Raw genomic sequence first — 20,762 nt, 5'->3', positions numbered from 1 at the left:
ATGTATGTCATGTTAAAGTCTGGTCCTACACAAAAAAAAAATGGAGAGAACACAGACATGACTGAGAATAATGTTAAAGCGCCCTCTGCTGCATAATCCGTTATCATGCACCATCGGTCTTCATGTCGTAATAATTTTATTACAAACCATTAAAATAGATTTTAAAAGTATTAGTGAGTCAAATTAAGAAAATAATTGGAGTCGTGAAACAAATGAACTGACCATGCCATAAATATTATTTTATGGAAAATTTGTCCCACAATAATTAATGCCTAATTATCAATTTATTATCAGAAAAGCTATTAATATTTTTTGTTCATAAATATAAATGGACCACCACTGTGAGAATATGTTTGCCCTTTTATATACCATGTATCAACAGAAAGATTATCATTATTGACTTCTTAAAACCATAAAACTATTATATTACACGGGAACGTCTACCTTATTCTATGTCTGTAAATTCCCAGCTTACGTGAAGGCATCATAATCAACAGCAAGCTGGTTACATTTTACCACAAAGCCGGAAGTTTTTTTCATTAATCAAAAGTTACTTTCGCTTGATAAACGCTTCTTTTGTGAGGCTAACATTTCCTCTAATGGCAAAGTTTAGATATTCCCTTAGGTGACGGTAATATTATTTGGAAAATGAGGCTTTATGGGGGTGTCTTGGCGTTACTGTGCGTGTCGCTGTCGTCCGCGTTGAGGATTTTGAAGTCCCCGCAATTGAACTGCTCTCAACAGGTAAGTTTTGTACAAAAGTACTTTTTGTTCCCTTCTAGTTTCATGTTAATCCGCATTTTATGGATATAACGCTGAAATTTAGCAGCTAATTGATAATATCGTTAACATTGACGTCAAAATATGACAAAAGTACTCGCAAGTAATAGCGACACCAGGGGCGTAGCTAGTTATTTTGACCCCAGTAACGGGGGGCCCCTCGCGTGTTGTACTGACAAAAGTTTTCTTTTAAAATTAGCTGAAAGGTTGCCTAACAGGAATAAAATATCAAACAAATAGTACAGTAATGTCACTCTTGCCACAACACATATCTAACAGTTTCTTGTTTTTATTTCTTTTAACCTAGGGCCTGAAGTGCGCAGTCAGTTTCAGTAAGTAAAAAAATATTGTGAAAATTACTTTGAATGCAGTTTCAGAATGAAAACATTCAAAGTTACATGTTCACGCAGGTAACTGCCCCATCGATAGCGGATGGCTGAAAGTGAAAAAGTACACTCCAAGTGGTCCACAGGGGTTGCGGGTGTCTATAACAACAATTCAGGATGAGGCAGGACATCTTCAGCCTGTCCTGCTCGCTAACTGGACCATAAAGGATGAGGGTAAGTCCGAATGAATGCTTTTCTTCATTTTCCGAATTCTCTTCACTAAAAAACTCTACAGATATAACAATCCAAATTTAATCGAATGTGCTGAAAAGGTTGACTGCTGTGTTTTTCTACAGGCAGCATCAGTTATTTGAAAGCTACTGAGCTTCACGTCATGGTGATGGCCACCAATCAGCAACTCTGTGTGAGATATTCATTTGAAGGCAAACTCCCAATGAGGAATCCACATGACGACATGGTGGGCTTTTCAAATAAATTGTTTAAAAATATTGTAACTGTTATCAATAGCTATAAATAAATATTCTGGAGTGATTACAAGTCTTCAATTTGTCAAGGTTTATTTTCTGAACACAATGTTTTTTTTTTAGTGGTCCTTCTCGGCAAATATGCTGGTGTTGGACCCGGGACACATGTATCGAGTTTCTGTCTTCAACATCCCCAAACCAGAATTGGGCCACAGCGACTATGACGTCAGCAAGAATATTGTCGTCCCTGGTGAGTTCTAACATAATGGAAAACATGTTTTATAATGACTGTAAGCTGTGTCTAACATTTTTGACATAACATGTTCTGTCCCTTTTGAATTGACTCTGATTCTGTTTTGAATCAGATTGTCAAGACTCAGGGATGATCATGACCCAGTTTTGCATCGAGAGAGGTGAGTGACTCACTGTTATTTTTGTCAAACAGTGGGTGTACCCTTAGCTAATAAGGTGTTTATTTCTTTTTTTTTTTACTGTATTATAGGAAGTCTTTGGCAGTCCAACATCAGCCTGGCTCTGACAGCCAAACAAAGACGGGCACTGACGGTCAGCTTCAGTCCTGACCCGCTGTGCCAAGACTACATGATCATTGTGAACTGTGCCTCCGTGCAACATATCGACCATGTACACAAGGTAAGCTCAGTGGTGTTTTTTTTGTAACAGCATTTCTTGCAGCACTCTCTCTCAGACAAATTTCCTTCTGAGAAAATTGACCTAGAATATTCAGGTGGGTGCTCATTACAGCATCCTGTGCCATGTAGCCTAGATTTCGAACTCAGATTTTCAAACAGTAAGCTCGTATGTCCTATTTTCTAGAATATGTTTTTGCCGCTAATGATAGCTTATGCCGATCAGATAAAAGGCACAAATCATTTTCAAGTCTTTTGGTTTTCGGTCCTCCCTGCTTTGTGACGGCCAATGTTATGTGCATGACGTTCCTCCAGGTCAACCACACACGTCTGAACGTGACCTTCGGCCTCAGTAAATGGCCAAGATCCTGCTGCCAATTTGACATCTCGGTAAAGATAACGTCTCCATTGTTCTTATTTGATGACATCGTGACTAAGTATACAAGTCAATGACTTCTTATCTTCTTTTCAGATAAAACCAATGTTCCAAAAATGCGGTGGAGACTGCACCCGTCATAAGAAAACTCTGACCATTTGTTCAGGTAAGGCAGATTTTTATTCGATATTTTTAATAGAATACACAACACAAACATTGCCGTCAAATGCTGTCGAGAGATATTTAAAAGGATCACAAACCACTGCAGCAATACTTAGAACTTGTTTTGACAACAAATTTGAGAAAGAAAAAAAAAAAGAATGAATCCAAGTGTTTTGGGATTTATGAATCACATTTTTCTGTCTGTCCAATTGTGTCGAAATAGCTCCCAAAATGTCTGACGGATTATGGTGGCTTGTATTATTAGATTTATTTCATACTTATCTGATACACAAAATCCGCAATCAAAATCCCACATCACCTACTCTTATTGGTCACAAGGAACGAATGACCCCAAAGTGGTTTTTTGGGTGGCCTTAACATCTTAAATGTGGTTTCCTTGAAATCTGCAGGTGAGTTTCAGAAATTCTTAACTGCCATGTAAATGTAAAAAGAAGTCCATGTGACCAGTAAAGCCCCTATCCTGAAGGGGGCGAACATTTGCAACTCTTGCGAATGCACGTCCACGTTTTGTCCAAGGTCTAAAACGGTCGCCAGACATTCGTCAAAAATTTTTCATGTCTCAAGGAAATTTGGAGAAACGTTGGTCCTGTCTAATTTCCGGCGAATTTTCTCCTCATTGCGTTCTTCTCACGTTTGTTGGAGTATGACCAAAATGAAAGGAAAAAATCAAACGTCGTGCATAGGTGATCCTCACTAAACTCCGTCCTACTTCAATCGTAATGTACCAAGATAGGTTCAATTCATTTATTTCATTCCCCAATCAACAGAAGGGCTCCTAATAAAAGAATTGTAATTTGACTCTTAACAGCCAAGCCCACTGATCCTCCAGACGCTCCTCAATACACACCTGTCATTGTGAGCGTGGTTCTCCTTTGTGCGGGGATTTTTGCCATTTTTATGTTCATCCTGTGCAGGAAGCCAGGTTAGTCCCACAAACCCCATTCCCCCCTTTGCGTCCGTTCAAAAGTCACGTTCGTTTTTAATACCTTCAGGCAAACCCGGCGATGGCTCGGTCGCGGTGGGGGACGAGAAACCGAAACAGCATCAGCAAATTCAACAAGCCCCCAAAGTTCTGGTGATCTACTCCCAAGACCACCGCCTCTACAGGGACATAGTGTTGAAGCTCTGTGCCTTTCTGCGGATAAAATGTGGCGCCGAGGTGTTGGTAGACATGCTCGACACTACGTCAGTGGGGATGGTGGGACGCGTCTGCTGGCTGGAGTGGCAACGGCGACAGCTGACGAATCCCACCGACAAGGTCTTGGTGCTCTGCTCGCGAGGGGTTCAGGCCAAGTGGCGAGCCATGTGCGGTCACCGCCGCGTAATACTGAAGGAAGACCTCCTGTCGCCGACGGATGACATGCTCACCCCCTTTCTCAACCTCTTCCTGCCCGACATGCAGCAAGCGCGCAAGCACGGCAAGTACATGGTGGCTTACTTCAGCGACGTCAGCAGCGAGCGGGACGTGCCGTCGGTTTTTGACATTTCCGTGAAGTACACGCTGATGAAGCACTTTGAGGAGCTTTACTTCGGCCTGCTGGACATTGAGAAGTACCAGCCTGGTCAGGTCAAACATATCGAGGGCATCGGTAAGGATGAATACTTCAACTGTCCCTCAGGTCAAGCTCTGAAGAACGCTATCAAAACCTTCCAGGCGTACCAGATAGAAAATCCGGACTGGTTCGAGAAGGAGTGCGTGTATAGTGAGGAAGACCTTCTGATTGAGTCGGGTCCTCTTGTTGACCCCCAGGTGGGTTCGCCGGTTCTAGAGTGTCTTCCTCTCATCAAAGACGGACTTCCCGTCTATTCGTGTGAAGCGGACATAAGAGAGAACGGAAGCAGCGTTCAAGTCTTAACCCCTGAACTGAACCCCGAGAGCCAGTGCTCATCAGTGGCCGAACTTGTACCACTCGTGAACCCCGTGTACAGTCACCGGCAAAAGTCAGTCCCGCCTCAGCTGTGTCCTCCAAACAGTCCTGTCCGATCTGTTTTTGTCAGTGATCCAGTTTCATCTGGAATGCACGGTCCATCTGCTGAGGGGAGGCACATAAGTCAGATTCCAGAGGAGGATGAGGAAGAATGGCTCAGCGGCTCCTCAGTCCTGAACTCCCAGGGATCAAACTCGCAAGGCTTACCTCTTCCAAGCATGAATAACCCACCTCAGAACCAAATCAGCCAACCTGTGGAAATGCACGAGGCCGAGCCCAGTGCAAAGGGTTCCAACAGTGGATCTGATCAAGGCTATATCTCGAAAATACCTTCCCCGCTAGGAACTCCCTACAAGGAGGATGCACTGGTGGCTCTGGCAAGGCTCCAGGAGGAACTCTTTCTGCAAACTCTTGATAGCTCAGAGTTTGGGGTGTAGAGAAATGTGGATGATTTCCACCTGGTCTGACAAGGGTTTCTCTTTACCTCCTGGTTCTGTTTTGAGAGGGCGTATGAAAAGTGGCTTCATTTCCAAAATGTCTTCCCCACTTTGACCTCTCTTTATGGAGCAACCATTTTGCAAGGCTACAGGAGGAACGGTGTCTGCAAACTCTGGATAGCTCACGGTTTCATCTGGAGAAAAATTGAGAGTGACCTCCAGCCTATCCATCTTGCTTCTGGTTGGGTTAGGGTGGCTCCACCTGCAAATTCGGGATACTTTGGACCCGAGAGGCTTTGAGACGTGGTGTCACAGGTTTTCTTTTTTTTTGGTCCAATGAATTTGTAACCTTTTTTTCCTGGAGAAGGTTCAACAGTGGATACCAAAGTGTATTACAGGGCGGATCCATTGGCAACTCTGGCAAGGCTACAAGAGGAAGTGTTTTAGCAAAACCTGAAAAGGCTACAAGAGGAAGTGTCTTAGCAAAATCTGGATAGCTCTGAGTTTAGTCCATAGACAAATTCCACACCTATACATCACTTCCCCAATGACCTGTAGACAAAATTCAACGAGAAGTCGTACATTTTGGACCAATTCCATGGATCTAACTTTGATAAAAACCTACTTGGTAATTTGCCAGAGTGCCATTTGGAACGGAGTTTTTTTGTCAAATGGTTAAAATCGAAATTGTAAAACAATTATTGTGTTTTCTACTATTCTAATCTGTAATCATGATCTTCAAAGAAGTCATTGGTTGTTTTGCAATAAAAGATGATTTATTTGATCTTGACCACACAACACTCTTGTTTTTAACACCTACAGTACATCCAGTAGATTGGGGATATAGTGGTACAGATATACAGCACATGACTTAACCACGTGTAGGTAGTACTAGTATCTGTAAACAACAGCAAAGATTCCCTGTAAACGTGTTGGAAGAAAGAGGAAAAAAAAAGTCAGTAAAATATAAAACGTCGACTTCCGATGTTTGGAATTGTTCAATTTGAGTCCGTGAGCAAGACTGAAGTCCATTTAAGTGTCCTTTGGTAGTTTGAATGGAAGCCAGCTGGCTCATGCAGGATACATTAAATTACAATGTGCCATTTTTTTTTTTATTTTTTTTTTTAGCATGACAAAAATCGTGGAAAGCCATCGGAAATATACAGTTAGAAACACTTTGGTGTGATATGATATGCAACCAATGGGAAGCCGTTGTAGAGCGAATATGTGACGCAAGAGTAATAAAGCTTGATTCGCCTTTCCCACAGTTTGAAATGAATCTTATGAGTCAGGTCTTGTGACCTACTTCGGGGGATACATTAGGTGATAAACAGGAAGTCTGCGGTTCACAACATCATCAAGCTAGACAACAATTGTCAGTCACACATTTGCCAACGCGATATCAAATAGCTAAAGGGGTCTGGCAGCACTGGTTCCCATGGCAACAGCTATCTGCCTCCATCTGTGAGCTCACATAGACAACACCGCCTTCCATGATTTTTTTTTTTTAACTCAAACTAATTCATGTTGTTTCAAGGCGCTGGGCTTGACTAGCCAGTCCAGGATCAAACCAACTCACCGGCGCCCCCTAATGAGATTAAGCACTATCGGGGGAAAAATGATAGCAGGACATTGCACATAAACTAAGGCACAGCCTGCTTGGGGAGCAAATCAATCGTGCAGAATGCAAAGCTAAGAGGCACTAAATGCGGACTACTGCGCATATATTTACTGTCGATCGCAAACGATAATACCTCAATCCGAAATCAAGGTACCATTGTGTGAATACTCTCTATATATTTTGACCTCACGAAGGAAGGGCCGTGCAATGGAGCGAGACTAAAAAATAATGTTTGTGCCATTCAATAAAGTGACTCAAGCGTAATAATGTACAAGCAAAAAAAAAAAGATTGTCTACAACAATGCGACATGAATTTTGTGCATGTTAGCCTAGCTTAGCAAAGTAAAAGCAGCGTGAATTGGCTGATTAGTCCCACACCGATTTAACCATTTTGTTACCAATACATTCTGGACAAATCTTCAAACCACCTTATTTTTGGAAAAGTGCAGGCACTTGCATGGAGAACAGCTTTAACCATTTTCGGCCTCGACTGTTTTCCGAGCAGGTTGGGGAGGAACAAAAAATCTATTTTAACCCACCTAAAATCCCAACCCGCGAAATTGCCACAACCCGAACATTCTGTTTTTCACATTCTAAATCCTTCGTTATTTGTTGCCCAGTTCTGATAACTCGTGTCCTTGAATAGACTCATCCAGCTACTGCTAGCTAAACTATTTTGCTGTCTTTAGCTACATGTACATCAAACTAGCTAACATCAACGGTCACAATGGTTGACGTGAAATGGCTAAATTAGCGGACTGTATAGCGAACTAGCTAGGACACATTTTGATGACTTTTCATTGAGCAAATTCTCTCAGACATCATAGAAGACACCAAATGTGCATGGGACGGGGTGGACGGACTTCAAATTGCACTTTACAACCCACAAAGACATGTTGCATTCGATTGTAATAATACAATTCTTACACGGAACATTAACAAAATAAGAAAGCCCGACCTTATTTAAGATACAGACATACTTGCCATTGAGGATATCCAGTTACATACATTATAAAGTCATACAATTAAATATTGTGTTATTTTCCATTAATTCTGACAACAACAAAAAATGTGATTGAGCTGGTTGTGAACTCATTCTAAACGTTGGTCCGATACTACGAAAAAAGTAATAAAGCACTGTTGTTAGCTAAAGGCCATGAGGGTCTTGTTTGGTGATAAAGCACATGTGTGTGTTTCACTGTAGAAATTACAAAGGCTTGTGTAAATCTTGTTTTGAAAGTAACAAAAGTAGCCCAGGATCTATTTTAAATGTTGAGTATTGTTATCCTCATGTGCTATTATTCATTGAATGAAATTATCCCCCACTTCATTTCTTATTTTTGTGGCAGCATTTTTTTTTTTTTTGTGATAGTTTTCTTTACAGTCAGTTAAATCGATCGTTAAAATGTGGAATAATGTGAAAATATATTTGAAAAGTCCATTTCATGGTCCATTCATGAACTGAATTGTAACCCTATTTAATGCTTTATCGAATAAATACTCTGATTGATTTCATAATATTTGGGAGGATTTAATAAATTAATGGACAATTTAAATACATGTCCATAAATGTCTGGACTTAATTGGCTTCGTAGTTATGACATTTTGGAGGCAAGTTTGTACATCCAGGTGATTAGGACTGTGCGACTGCCAGCGTGTTGACGTATCCGTGCGGACACATGTCATTCTCGGACACGCCGTGCGAGAAGTGGGCCTGGTGGTGGCTCCCCCCGGACAGCCTCCGGCGGATGCCGCGCACGGCCACGCACTGCTCGGCCAGCTCGAGCACCTTGCACGCCAGGAAAAAGACGTTCTTAAGCATAAATATCGATACGGGGCCCCCGTAGACGTACACCTGGAAGCAGCGGACCACAAGCAGCGGCGCGTTAACCAGCAGGCCCGCCGAGAAGAAGCGAGCCCACAACCATCGGAACCGGAGCTCCGACGCGGTCAGCTCGCACAACCATAAGACGGGAGCGGACAGCGCCACAAAGTATGCCGAAATGACTGTATACTTGAGGTACGGTGTGGGGATCTCGCTCCGGAGCAGCGCCTCCACCAGGGAGAAGCTGTCGATGAGATCCAAGCAGGTGGAGGTGAAGCAGCTCTGGGAGTGGTGCCGGGTGGCCCCGTTAAGATCCTCGATGATGGCGTTGATGAGGCAGAAGAGCAGCGGTGCTGAAAGCAGGGTGACGATCTTGAATCCCGTGAGCCCGCACGGCACCTTAGTAGCGACCAGGTCCAGGATGGAGGTCTCCAGGATAAGCGTCACCTTGGGGGTACATGCAATGACGTGCACGAGCCACGCTAAGTAAGCGTAGGTGAACTCGCCCAGGTTGCAGCCGCCGTGCGCGGAGCCCTTCTGGTGAAAGCCGCAGGCTCGCTCCCGCTTGCCGCGCGCGTTCTTGACAAAAAAAATCACCCAGCCGGAGACCACCACCAGGTCCGTGGCAATCCACGAGCACCAGTACAGGTCGGTGAATGCGATGAGGTAGAAGTCCAGCACCCCACCCTGGAAGATGAGGAGGAGGAAGCATAGGATTTTGTAGAGGAGGCTCCGCGTAGAACGGGAGGCCAGCAGAGGAGCGCCGGCGTGAGCGAAGTCCGCCGATGTCATGATGCGGCCGCCGGACACCAGCGGCCGGATGCTGCCACCGCTCTCCTCCGGATGGATGCAGCCGCCGCCGCTGCTGCTGCCGCCGCCGCCGGTCGTGCGCGTGTCCCGCCTCCTGCTCAGCAGCCGGCCGGCTTCCGGGGAGGGCGAAGAGGAGACGGGGGAATCTGAGCCCAAAGTCGCGACGGATTGGAATGCCTTGGAATTGTCTTTGGGAATTTCTGCGATCATTGTATGACAGAGGTCGCATCAGCTTTCCCCCGTTTTCTTCCTCCTTGATGTTTTTTTTTTTTTGTTTTGGTTTTTTTAAGGTGGAGGCAAGAGTTGCTTAGAAAGAAAGGCATGGATTTTGTGGAATGGACTACAGCTAACAATATATCATTTTAATGGGGTTGCATTATTTAAATCATAATTTGTAATAACTTAATAAAATATGCAAAATATAGAGATGAAATTAAATCTTAAAATATCTGAAAATACCCCGAAAAATTAAATTTGTTAATATATGTAAAAACACCTAATAAATAATAGACAACTGTTAATTTATTTCAGCAATGTAAAAATAGTAAATTTGAAAATTAAAAATGAATTCAATTAGAAACCATATCAATATGCACATTTTAAAATAAAAAAAACAAAATATTCCATATAAAAGATTATAGTTGTGATAAAAAATCCCAAAATTGTTCAATATGCAACTTGAAATATAACTTGAAATAATCTTTTCGTGTACTTGAGTGACTACCAGCCAATTGCAATGCACATATTAGCAACCATCCACATTCTAACCGAACAAAAACGAGACTCCCACAGCACGTATTGATAAACTTTTAATTTCAAGTTAAGATGGATGGCCGTGGAACATAGAAAACACACATTTCAGTATAAACATCTGCACTCCAACAGAGTTGGACAGGTTGAAACCAGTTTTCGTGGGGGGGGGGGAGCAGAGAAACATTTCACGAGTACAGTTCAAACGTGTAGAATAAAAATACGGCCAATAAAGCCGACGTGTGGCCCCTATTCCCATCCCATCCCCCCCGATGTACTTTGTAGCCTGGATTTTTTCCCAAACATTTAAAGTCAGTAGATAGTAGAATATTGCACTTAATGAAATGAAAGGGTCTGGTGGGGTCGGGGGATTTGAAAGTTCATATCGCTTGTGAGCTGCTCGGTGACTTAAGGTGCAAATGAATCGGGAAGGGCTTTTAAGCATTGTGATCGGACACGCCTATTGATCGTTGATGGAACAAAACAAAGTCATGGTGGGCCAGTAAAATACTGAATGCACCAGGAACGTGGCTATGATTAATAGTTAGCACGATATTTAAGCTATTAACAGCTTCAATAAAGGTGAAAGGGGTCAAATCTAACATAGCCGTCGCAATCGGAATACAAGTCCATCGAGTGGCAGACTATGTACAAACACGGGTAGGCGAACGTGCGAAACCAGCGGCCACAAATGAAACTTGAGATTCCGATAATTTTAGTCACAGGGACTTGGAATTTTTTTTAATAGCACAAATGCACTTTTTTTTTTCCTTTTTAGGTTCATTTATTAATGGCCTGCTTAAAGGCACTGCCACAATACAAGAAGTTTGGGAGAAAGGGGGCGGAGCTACAGTCCATCACTCGCACGAGACAGTTCATTCTAGGGTTAAATATATATATTTGTGTGTGTTTGTGTATATATATATATTTGGGAGTGGGCGATATGCGAGTATGTAGGGGAAGGCGGGGGATCGGGGTGTGCAGCTATAGGTAAATTTCGTAAAAATCATCCAATTCCTCGTGAAACAAGTCCCACTCGTCCTCGGAGTCGGTCACTTCGTCGTCGGTGCCGGCGGCGAGCAACATGAGGAGCATCTCGCTCAGCTCGAACGTGACCATCTCCTCGTCGTCGTTGTCGAACAAGTCGCTACTTTCTCGCTCGTCCAGGATGTCCCAGAGGCGCGTGTGTCGTGAAGTCTGACGAAACAAAGGCGGCTCAGTTATGTAATATACCACATACAATATTTTTTGCGCTTGCCTGCCGTTTTTAATTGGACTCTTTTGACAAAACAAAATATTCATATTTCAATATACCTTGCCTAAGGTAATTTGCTTTTATGTCGGTAGCGTCGCAAACCCAGAATCCTTTATGTTTTATTTCGTCTGGGTCCCAAATAGCGAGTTCTGCACTGGATTTTTTTTTTTTTTGTAAACCTGACCAGCAGATGGTGCTACAGGCTAGGTGAATTATTACCGCCTATGTCCTCTACCGCTCATCTCTTTCCGCAGTACCGTTTTTGACCAATATGATAAGACGTTGTACCCGGTTTCTGCTGTTGGACCCGGTCTGCCGCCGCGGAGGCTGAGCCTCCTCCAGACGCCCGTCAGGAAAAGCGTGTTTGTAGAAGCAGTTGGAGCCGAAAGGACACGTTCCGCGGCCCTCGTCGAAGTATCGACACGGTTTACCCCTGGGGAGCACAATGAAGAGACGGAAGGATTCATATTTAAAATCGCTTAAAGGGGGGGGGGGGGGGATACTATGTTTTTTTTTTTTGGTAGTATACAAATACACGATTCACAAAAGGGATGTTCCGCTTTGGCATTTCCCATATTTAGTTGAAGAAAAAAAAAATGCGATCCAGCCCACGGAGTCGCCTTGACAGTGAGAAGCGGACGACGGAGCCCTCGATCCCACGCCCAGTCCTCGTTCCGATTTGGTTTAATATGCAGCCACGCTTGTCGTAATTTTTTTGATCTCCTGTAAAGAGAGTAGCTATCCACGTACCCCATGCCTTCCTTGTACGTTTGGATGAGTTTCTTCTTTTCCTCCTTATCCTCTACCCAGAATTCGCTTGGGATGACAAAGTTGGATGTGATTCGACATTCCGGGCAAGATCTGTAGAGGAAAGGAAGTTAGGGACATGAGAAACACAACATAGAATAATTCAACCGTGACGTGAAATTATCATGTCAAACTTAATCGATTATCAAATTCATCTCCTCTTATTTTAAAATGTAATGCACTATAATCACTTCTAATAGAAATTACAGAAATTATTTTGAATCCATGGAATATTTTTCTAATTTAAAATGTATTAGTCTTTTCGCATCTCCGTCCGCAAAGCTGAAATGCAACAGCTTGTCCTTGGCTGCCTGAGCATGACTCACTTGATGATTCTGCTCTCGAACTGCCGGGCGCTTCGCCACCTACGGATGCACTTTAGACAGTAGCAGTGGCTGCAGTTGGAGAGGATGCCGAAGCGGCGCTCGCTCGGGTTGGTTTTCTCAAACACCACCTCCATGCACACGCCGCACATCATGTCCTTGCTGCGTTGGATGGCGAACGAGATCTCCATGTCTTTCTCGTGGGCCTCGATGCACGCCTTCGAGAAGAGAAAAAAAAAAAATGACGCACCGTCGGCCAGGCCCTCAATTCCCCGGTTAATTATTTGTTACCTTGATGTGGTCTGAGCGCTGGTTGTTGTCGGTGGGGTGGAGCACCTGCAGGCCGCACATGTCGCAGACGTCGCCGTGGAGGTAGACGCAGTTGAGGCCGTAACGGCATTCGCCGACGGCGGCGTACGGGCACAGCTGCTTCCTCAGCTCTTTGTTGTCGCCCGCCGCGTCGCTGTCAAACTCCTCGATGAGGGGGACAGAGCTCCGCGTGTTGGCCGACTCGGCTGGAAGGGAAAACGCCCACTTAAAATTTTCATATATATATATTTTTTTAACTTTTTAACACATTCACTGCCATTGACAACTATAGATTAATTTTAACAGAGCTGGAACGTGCATATTTTGTTGCTCAATGATGCAAAATCAATCAATTACTTAATTCAATCAAAATATTTAATAGCTGCCCTTGTTGAAATCGATTCTATCGCTACAATACTTGGGAGATAGACTTAAACTGCCGTTCTGTATTCTGGTTAAGACAGCACTATCCAGCCGGCTGGTCTCCAACATTTCATTGGTTGGCCCGACATACCATCTGTTGTTTTAAACGAGATAAACGCCGTTCCCAACATGACGAGAATAGCAACGGCATCTTATCAGCCAAGTCCTTGAATCGAAAGTCAAAAGGAGGTCAACGTCACACAATGAATCACTCACCACGTCCACAATATGGCTGCCCTGGTACAAACTCGGCCGCGTTGACCCAATCTTGTGCCCCTAGGCCGGGTGTCGGCCCACTGAGCTCCAAATCGGGCTGGCTGGCTCGGGAGGTGGAAGGCAACGGCTCAGGCGTCGACAGCTCGTCTTGTGATGGACTGAGATGTTCAAACCTAGTCAAGCAGATTGATATTAGACACTGGAGGGGTTTTTCATACATTGGAATTAAAGCATGCAGAGTGATTGTCACTACATTCTACACCCCCCCCCCCCACCTCCCCACCCCCAGAACGGACAGGCTTTTAACATTCTAAGCTTGGTAAACAGATGGACACAGAAAAAAAAAAGAAAGTTTGTAATCGCATTCAGCTTCCAAAAATGATCCAAGCCTGATATTAAATTGCAGCAACTTTCCATCTCTAATTGCAACATTAAAAAGTAGCAAAGACAAAAATATTTTTCCCATCAATATTCATGCACAGGTTTTTGGGAAATTAAAACAAGTTCCCAGACTCATTCTGTGTATGTCTGGCTCCGCAAATCTGTCCTTGGAGATAAAGCTTGAACAAAACACCTCTTTAGTTTCAGCTGCTCAGATTTGGATAACCTTGATAGATAAACGGACATTGGCCATCACTGTTTTGAAAAACAAAGTAGCAATCGTTTAATTGTTGCTTTTTTTTTTTTTAAGCCTCGCGGCAGGCAGAGTACTCCACAAAAGCTTCTCTATGGTTTAATGTTGATACAACTGGGGGATGGGTTAGGGATTAGGGGTTGAACATGGCAAAGAATCCCAAACTGCAGATACCCGTTATACCGCACAAATATAATAACTTGCGGCAAAGCAATACAAATATTTATTTGGAAAAAATGCACAGCAGTGTCGCCCGACAGGTTGTTTTAGTTTACCGTCAAGCCACAACGTGACAGGGCTCCCTTTCCCGAAGCAAGTTTGTGCTGCTAATATTTACAAAACAATGTGCTATTAGTCCAGAAAAAAAAATAAAATAACTGACTCGTCCTTGAACAATAATTGACTGTGCGTTCGGGGCAACTTGTAAGAACAGGTAAGCGGAGAGCCTGCATTTTTTGACTTCCGTCATTGCATAACACGCATTTTCATAAATAGAAACACTTGGCTGTTGACGGCCACAACAATTTTCTGTTCCGGAACATTTTTTAATACACAAGAATCGAGTTACTGGACTCAAAAGCTCCGACACTGACACCCCGTGTCAATGTCAACATGACTTAACATGCCATAGCAGCCAACACGTTGGGCAATTTGAAGAATAAAAAAAAAAAAAAAAAAGGGCCCCTGGTCCACTCAGTGTTAACCAGTCTGTTCCCAGAAAGCCACTCCAGTGTGATATGAGGACGCGACGGTGGGGGCTGGGAAGGAGGAGGAGGGGGTGTCTGCATAAATAAGGAGGCCACTGCAGATGAGTGAACCTGGGGAACCCAGCAACAGCAGAAAGAGAGCGTTATGCAATTGCTATGCAGGATGCAGTGCACTCTGTCTGCCCCCCTTCAAAAAATGGGGTTGGGGGGGGGGTTCATTGAGTCTATCACAATGGGGAAACGCGCCATAAGCAACCCCCATGTTGGCCGCCTTTTCTTAACCAATGGAATCCCCCCCACATTGCAAGGATGGAGGAATGTGACTTAAATGCATCATAATCTTGACGAGTGTCTTCAAGGGGAGGGGTGGGATGGGGGGGGTCTTTTGCCAGAAGCTGCCTCTGTAACTATGGGGATGCTCCCCTTGGAGCCAGACACCGTCTGGGGCACACTCAAAAGCGAGAGCGTAATCTGCCTCTCAAAAGCAGACAGCCCGCATTTGAAGTCCACGCGTGTTATCGAGCGGCGATATGTACGATGTTTTTCGGACAAAAAAGGGAAAATGGTGGAATTAACACCAAGCCAAACAGTTTGACACTTGAAGGCAACTTCAAAGCATATTATTATATCATATGCAGGAAGACAGCTGCGCTGCCATGGACTGGACATGTTGAAGGTGTCAAGTGTCCTTGAAACTCCTCGCCAGCACTGTCACTTTCGGGGAGTGGGGGGGTGTAGTCACCTCGGATCGCCTGACGGCAGAACCCGACTCACCCCGGGGCTCTGATGTTTTTCCATTTTATAACAGCCAAGCACTCACCTGCACCGGTCCCCAAATGCACAGTTTCCCTTCTGGTAGAACTTGCAAAGCATGGCGCCGGCCGGCTTGCTGTTGGTCAGATCGTGCGAATATCGGCAGTTGTCGCCTTCTTTGCATAAGCCGTGCAAAAAATACCTGCAAATAGAAAGTGCCATTAATAGTTCATCACTCGTCGTTAGAATAGAAAGCTTGGCCGCTCTGCCACTATGTATTTACTCCAATCCAACCATTATTCAAGGTGACAAACCACCACTTGCTTTTTGGCGTTGATTAATCCAAAATGATCGGATTTACAAATGGGGAGTTCTTTACATATGCATCAGTTCAACTCTAAACAAGGCCGTTATACGTGACGCCACCGCGTCTCGGGGCTTTGTGTCGTCAGAGCCGTGTCTTTAAAACGACGTCGTCGCCAGGAGGACCAAGACAAATCGAACAAAAACAGCCGTTGTCAAGCTCAGCTAACGCGTAGCAAGGCAACAACAGCAGCGCGCTCGCGTCGTTAAACCGCCTTTGACAACCGGTCGGCACTCGGCGGAATGTTCCGATTTTCAGGCGGAATGCCCCGCAATGGCTCCCTCGTCGATATTCAAAGAGTAGTACTTCAGATCTTACCTGCAGGTTACGTGTTTGGTCCAACCTCCTGGTATCGCTGGGGCCGCTGTGGACGATGCAGCTGCTTCCGCCATTGCTGTTTATGTTTAAGCTGCCGGATGTTCCGGACAGCGCCGCTTCTCGTTCGGCCTTCTTCGGCAATCTTCGGCTCGTGTCGGAGTTTGCCGAAAGGCGAAAGTCTCGCGCCGCGTGTCGGACAGTTTAAGTCATTGCAACAATGAAAGAAATGAAAAGAAATATTCTAAAATTATACTTTTATGTCATTATAATGCACAACAAACATTCTCATAAGGAAAACGACACAACTGTGATTTTTTTTGTCTGTTTATAGCTGATTGAGGAATGACAAGTTTGCTAAAATTAAAGCATTTCAAACAAATAAAGCATACATATTTGACAGATTGATTCGGTTTTAAAATGTCTTCTGACTTGCTGCTGATCATACATTAACACCTTTGTTGTAAAATTATACAAATAATTTCAACAACAATAGAAACAGTTAGGGAGGATATAGTTGGCGTGCAAAAAACAAAAGAAAATCCTCTTTTATGCTTCTGTGAATTGCCTCATTTACAAATCAAATTTCACTTCTCTTTTCAACAGCTTAATGTCTTTAAATTTGAGAATTCTGGAAATGCACGAATGTGGCCTTACTTCCATTTTCATCTTGGTTCCGTTTTAAGTCAACAGTGACCAAATTGAACAGCCGCAAATATGACATTGTGGTCGTATCAGTTTGAGAAAATTTTCAGTATGTCAAATACTGACAATAAAAAAAGTTTTAGTACACAATATCAGAGTGCCCGTAACTTAGCTGTTCCTTAGTTACATTTGTGTTTTTGTGTCCATGTGGTTTTTGTTTAGCTTCTCTTCCTCAGCATGACCAAAACATTGCCGAAATGAAACTTATTGAATCCAACCACTCCAAAACTTTAATATTATGACATGACAAAAACATGTAGCCATCTTAGCCATGTCAGTTTGTGCAAGCAAAAGTGTTAACAGCGCTGTTAGCACTGATGCTAAAGCTAAAGAGGGGTACCCACATATGGATTTTAAACCTCTTTATTGAATGTGACAAGGGCAAATGCTATGCTAACCTACGCTAGGCCGACCGTCCCTGGGTTATCCATAATTACAAAACCCTTCATTAGCGCTGTTGCGAGTGAAGCAAAAAAGCAGAAATTAAAAAAAATGCCATGATAATAAACGAAAGAGGAAGAAAGAATGCGGTGAAGTGCCCGCACGAGCAGAGATTGAAACACATCGACTCGACTCGTTGACGGTTACCGTTCTCCCGAAGCTATGTCGTCCCAAGGGTAAGACGATATCATTCAGGCATCTTTTCCTGATATTTTGCGGCTGATACCAAAAAATAAAACCCTCGAAAAATGATTTGTGGTTTTTCAGGACTGTGGTTGTGGTGCTGTTGGTTACTTCCCTGGTCTCCGTGGCAGCAGGGACAGACCTGTTCAAAACGTGCGTTACTTCGAGAAAAAGAGTGGCGGACCTCTCCTATAAAAATCTGACATCCTTCCCTCCATTTCTACCCAACACTACGGAATACTTGAACATTTCTCACAACCCTCTCCAAAGCATCACCACCGAGTCTTTCCCTCAACTGCCTCTGCTGTGTTGCCTGCAGGCAACTTTTTGCAACCTCCGGAATATTTCTCCCGGTGTGTTTCAACGCATTCCTGCGCTCCAAATTCTCAACATATCCTTCAACGAATTCAAAGTCATTCCCGCCATTTTACTACCCCGCCTGACATTTTTGGATTTGACGGAGAATCTCTACGAAAGCTATCAACTGCCGGAGTGTTTCCAGAACCTAACAAATCTGCAAGAGCTGTTATTAGGAAGCAAAAATGCTGTGTCAGTGCATTTAAATGACTTCAAACCTGTGACTAACATCTCCTTGCAACATTTGTTTTTGGGTGCGGGAGTACCCTGGCAAGTGTACGAATCAGGCACCCTCGCGATGTTATCTCTGAAGAAATTATCCCTCCACGTTAACTTCTGCAAACACTTCAATATAGTCAACAACCTTCTAGTGGATTTGAATACATCACGGGTGAGCGCCTTGAGATTCGTCACCGCCTTTTCCGACGACTGCAACGTCACCAGCGACCCCTTCCTGAACCTGCGAGCCATGCCGTACGTACGGAACGTCAGCGTGGAAAGCACTTGGATCAACAGCTCGTTTCTGGAGATCTTCATAAAGACCCTTTTGCTGTCTTCTATCGAGAAATTCTCTTTTGTCAACTTGACGTACAGTGAAGATAAACCAGATGGGTTCCAGTTTCACTTTCACCCCGCCAATCATACCATTCGTCTCCGTGCTATTATTTTTGATACGGTGACACATTATCAATACAGATATCCCGTATTTAACATGAGCTTTGAGGATGCGGTAAATTTGCAATACGTCAGGTTTTCCGGAAGCGGTATGAACATTTTACCCTGTAAAATCATCTCCAACCTGCCTGTGCTGGAGACTCTGGACCTGTCCGACAACCTCCTGTCAGATTTCGGCTTCTGGTGGCCTTCGTGTTCTTACACTTCGGTCTTCCCGAGCCTCAAGCATCTGTTGATGAGCAAAAACCGGTTTGCCAGTTTGTCCTTTATCTCGAGACAGACGCACCAAATGAAACAGCTGGAGTCCCTGGATTTGAGTTTCAACTCCATCGACTTGGACGCAAGTTGCGACTGGCCCGCTCACTTGATTGAAATCAATCTCGGAAATAACAATCTGGGCAATAGTGTTTTCGAGAACTTGTCACCAAATTTTGAGCGGATTTACCTGTCCAAAACGGCAATCACCGCCATCACGCAAGAAGTCCTGTCTAAGTTTCCAAAGCTGACACACCTCCAGCTCAGTTCCAACAGTATTCAAGTCCTCCCGGACGAACTCTACGCCCCAAATCTCATCAGTCTCTACATAGACCAGAACGCAATCACAACTCTTTCCCAGCAAGTCTTAGAGGGTCTTCCCAAACTTCAGATCCTCAAAGCTGGCAAGAATCCCTTCATATGCTCTTGTGACCTACACTGGTTCCTCACAAAATTAAACAAATCCTGCCTCTTGGACTGGCCTTTGGATTACCTCTGCAGCACGCCGGTAAAGTCGAAAGGACTTCCTCTTTCCGAGTACAAAACCACCGCGATTGCCTGCGAAACGTGGCTCCAAATGACAGTTGCTTTCTCCGTCTTATTCTTTGTAGCAACAACTTTGGGCCTGCTTTTCTATAAACTCGATGGGGTTTGGTACACAAAAATGTTATGGGTGTGGATTCGGGTGAAGAGAAGAGGCAAGAAACAATCGCACTTGCTGAAAAAGGTGTCATTCGCATACCACGCCTTCATCTCCTACAGTCACCGAGATGGCGACTTTGTGAACGGTGACCTGGTTCCGTCCTTGGAGAATGCCGGGTTTTCGTTGTGCATTCACGAACGTGATTTCGTACCGGGCGATTGGATCATCGACAACATCATCAACTGCGTCGAGTACAGCTACAAAACACTCTTCGTCCTCTCGAAACATTTCGTCCAGAGCGAATGGTGTAACTACGAGCTCTTCTTTGCCCAACACCGAGCCATCAACATCCAAGAGGATTCTTTGGTTTTTATCTTGTTAGAACCCATTCCCACAGATTGTCTGCCGAAAAAGTTCTTGAGACTGAGAAGTTTGCTCCGGCAGCAGACGTATCTCGAGTGGCCTAAGGATGAGAGGAAGCAGCAAGTGTTTTGGGCGAGTCTTAAATCCATGCTGCAGATGGCAGACAAATCTGTAATTATGAAACATGTTGCTCAGGATATTGCTGATACAGCAACATTACTCACTAACGAGTCCTAAAATGGGTTCGTTTAATAAATAACCACCATTGTGTAAAAATCTTAACGTCTCCTCACAATATTTTGATGAGACTTGTTTTTAATTTTGCAAAATAAATCCACTGTACAATTGATGATTTGTAAATGATTGTTAACCTTGTCCAATGACTGAGTCTTTTTTTCTTCCATTAAAATCTTTATTAAATGTTTTCACTGACATGATTTTATTGGACATTTTTACCGATCTAAACAAAGTCTCTCTCTCGCTCTCTCTCGCTCTCTCGTCTATTGACCACATGGTGGCAGCAAATATTCACTCTAGCTTTCCTCCAAAACATTCATGGCAATTCCGTCGGGTTGTAATTTAGGGAATTATGCCAATAAATACAACAACAAACTGTATATTAGGAAAAAAATCGTCCAGAATTCAGCAGAATCACTTTCAACCCAAAAGAATGTCTAAGATCCAACTTAGCTCAGACCATTCTAAGACTTGTATACCATTAATATCAATGAGGAGCGGTTGGAATGCAATTTATAGTTCTACATTTTCTCTCCGACTCAGCACAACTTGCTGCTAATTTAATCTAGCTCAGTCTAGCGGCCACTCCATCTTGATACGAGCCCCCACTCACCCTTCCCAGCCAGCCC

At 43.9% G+C, this 20,762-nt stretch overlaps 4 protein-coding genes across 5 annotated transcripts; 2 read left to right on the top strand and 2 right to left on the bottom strand.

Annotated features, from left to right (window-relative positions):
• The first annotated feature begins 464 nt into the window (after window positions 1-464).
• On the top strand, window positions 465-5,946 carry il17ra1a (interleukin 17 receptor A1a). The gene is made up of 11 exons (XM_088366271.1): window positions 465-744; window positions 1,088-1,112; window positions 1,191-1,340; window positions 1,463-1,584; window positions 1,715-1,841; window positions 1,957-2,004; window positions 2,094-2,242; window positions 2,554-2,628; window positions 2,711-2,780; window positions 3,606-3,719; window positions 3,790-5,946. Exons 1-11 carry the CDS (start codon window positions 649-651, stop codon window positions 5,160-5,162), a joined length of 2,349 nt encoding a protein of 782 aa, XP_088222397.1. The 5' UTR covers window positions 465-648; the 3' UTR covers window positions 5,163-5,946.
• Window positions 5,917-9,679, bottom strand: tmem121b (transmembrane protein 121B). Its single transcript, XM_088366274.1, has one exon. It carries the CDS (start codon window positions 9,626-9,628, stop codon window positions 8,417-8,419), a length of 1,212 nt encoding a protein of 403 aa, XP_088222400.1. The 5' UTR covers window positions 9,629-9,679; the 3' UTR covers window positions 5,917-8,416.
• A 535-nt stretch (window positions 9,680-10,214) lies between these two features.
• Window positions 10,215-16,425, bottom strand: mkrn1 (makorin, ring finger protein, 1). Of its 2 annotated transcripts, none has more exons than XM_088366831.1 (8): window positions 16,278-16,425; window positions 15,663-15,797; window positions 13,502-13,674; window positions 12,845-13,068; window positions 12,557-12,771; window positions 12,174-12,284; window positions 11,712-11,856; window positions 10,215-11,365 (listed from the first exon to the last, which is right to left on the bottom strand). In XM_088366831.1, exons 1-8 carry the CDS (start codon window positions 16,349-16,351, stop codon window positions 11,153-11,155), a joined length of 1,290 nt encoding a protein of 429 aa, XP_088222957.1. In that variant the 5' UTR covers window positions 16,352-16,425; the 3' UTR covers window positions 10,215-11,152. The 2 variants fall into 2 exon arrangements, with proteins under 2 accessions (XP_088222957.1, XP_088222958.1); XM_088366832.1 differs by lacking the exon at window positions 16,278-16,425 and adding an exon at window positions 15,920-16,241.
• A 950-nt stretch (window positions 16,426-17,375) lies between these two features.
• LOC148379348 (toll-like receptor 1) lies at window positions 17,376-20,320 on the top strand. The gene is made up of 2 exons (XM_088366830.1): window positions 17,376-17,596; window positions 17,688-20,320. The coding sequence occupies exons 1-2, from the start codon at window positions 17,583-17,585 to the stop codon at window positions 20,131-20,133; spliced, it is 2,460 nt and encodes an 819-aa protein (XP_088222956.1). The 5' UTR covers window positions 17,376-17,582; the 3' UTR covers window positions 20,134-20,320.
• Window positions 20,321-20,762: the final 442 nt, after the last annotated feature.

Source organism: Syngnathus floridae, chromosome 22 (assembly GCF_059516105.1).
Source record: "Syngnathus floridae isolate MCC-2025c chromosome 22, RoL_Sflo_1.0, whole genome shotgun sequence".
NCBI lineage: Eukaryota > Metazoa > Chordata > Actinopteri > Syngnathiformes > Syngnathidae > Syngnathus > Syngnathus floridae.
Note: the sequence above shows the minus strand (reverse complement) of the source record. Positions and strands in the feature narration are given on the sequence as shown.

Coding starts and splice junctions, on each gene's coding strand:
- il17ra1a (XM_088366271.1), top strand. CDS start 649: ATGAGGCTTTATGGGGGTGTCTTGGCGTTACTGTGCGTGTCGCTGTCG. Junction 1,585..1,714: donor GGAATCCACATGACGACATG/GTGGGCTTTTCA, acceptor TTTTTTTTTTAG/TGGTCCTTCTCGGCAAATAT. Junction 2,005..2,093: donor CCAGTTTTGCATCGAGAGAG/GTGAGTGACTCA, acceptor ACTGTATTATAG/GAAGTCTTTGGCAGTCCAAC.
- tmem121b (XM_088366274.1), bottom strand. CDS start 9,628: ATGATCGCAGAAATTCCCAAAGACAATTCCAAGGCATTCCAATCCGTC.
- mkrn1 (XM_088366831.1), bottom strand. CDS start 16,351: ATGGCGGAAGCAGCTGCATCGTCCACAGCGGCCCCAGCGATACCAGGA. Junction 13,069..13,501: donor GCAGCCATATTGTGGACGTG/GTGAGTGATTCA, acceptor TTTCCCTTCCAG/CCGAGTCGGCCAACACGCGG. Junction 12,772..12,844: donor AGCGCTCAGACCACATCAAG/GTAACAAATAAT, acceptor CTCTTCTCGAAG/GCGTGCATCGAGGCCCACGA.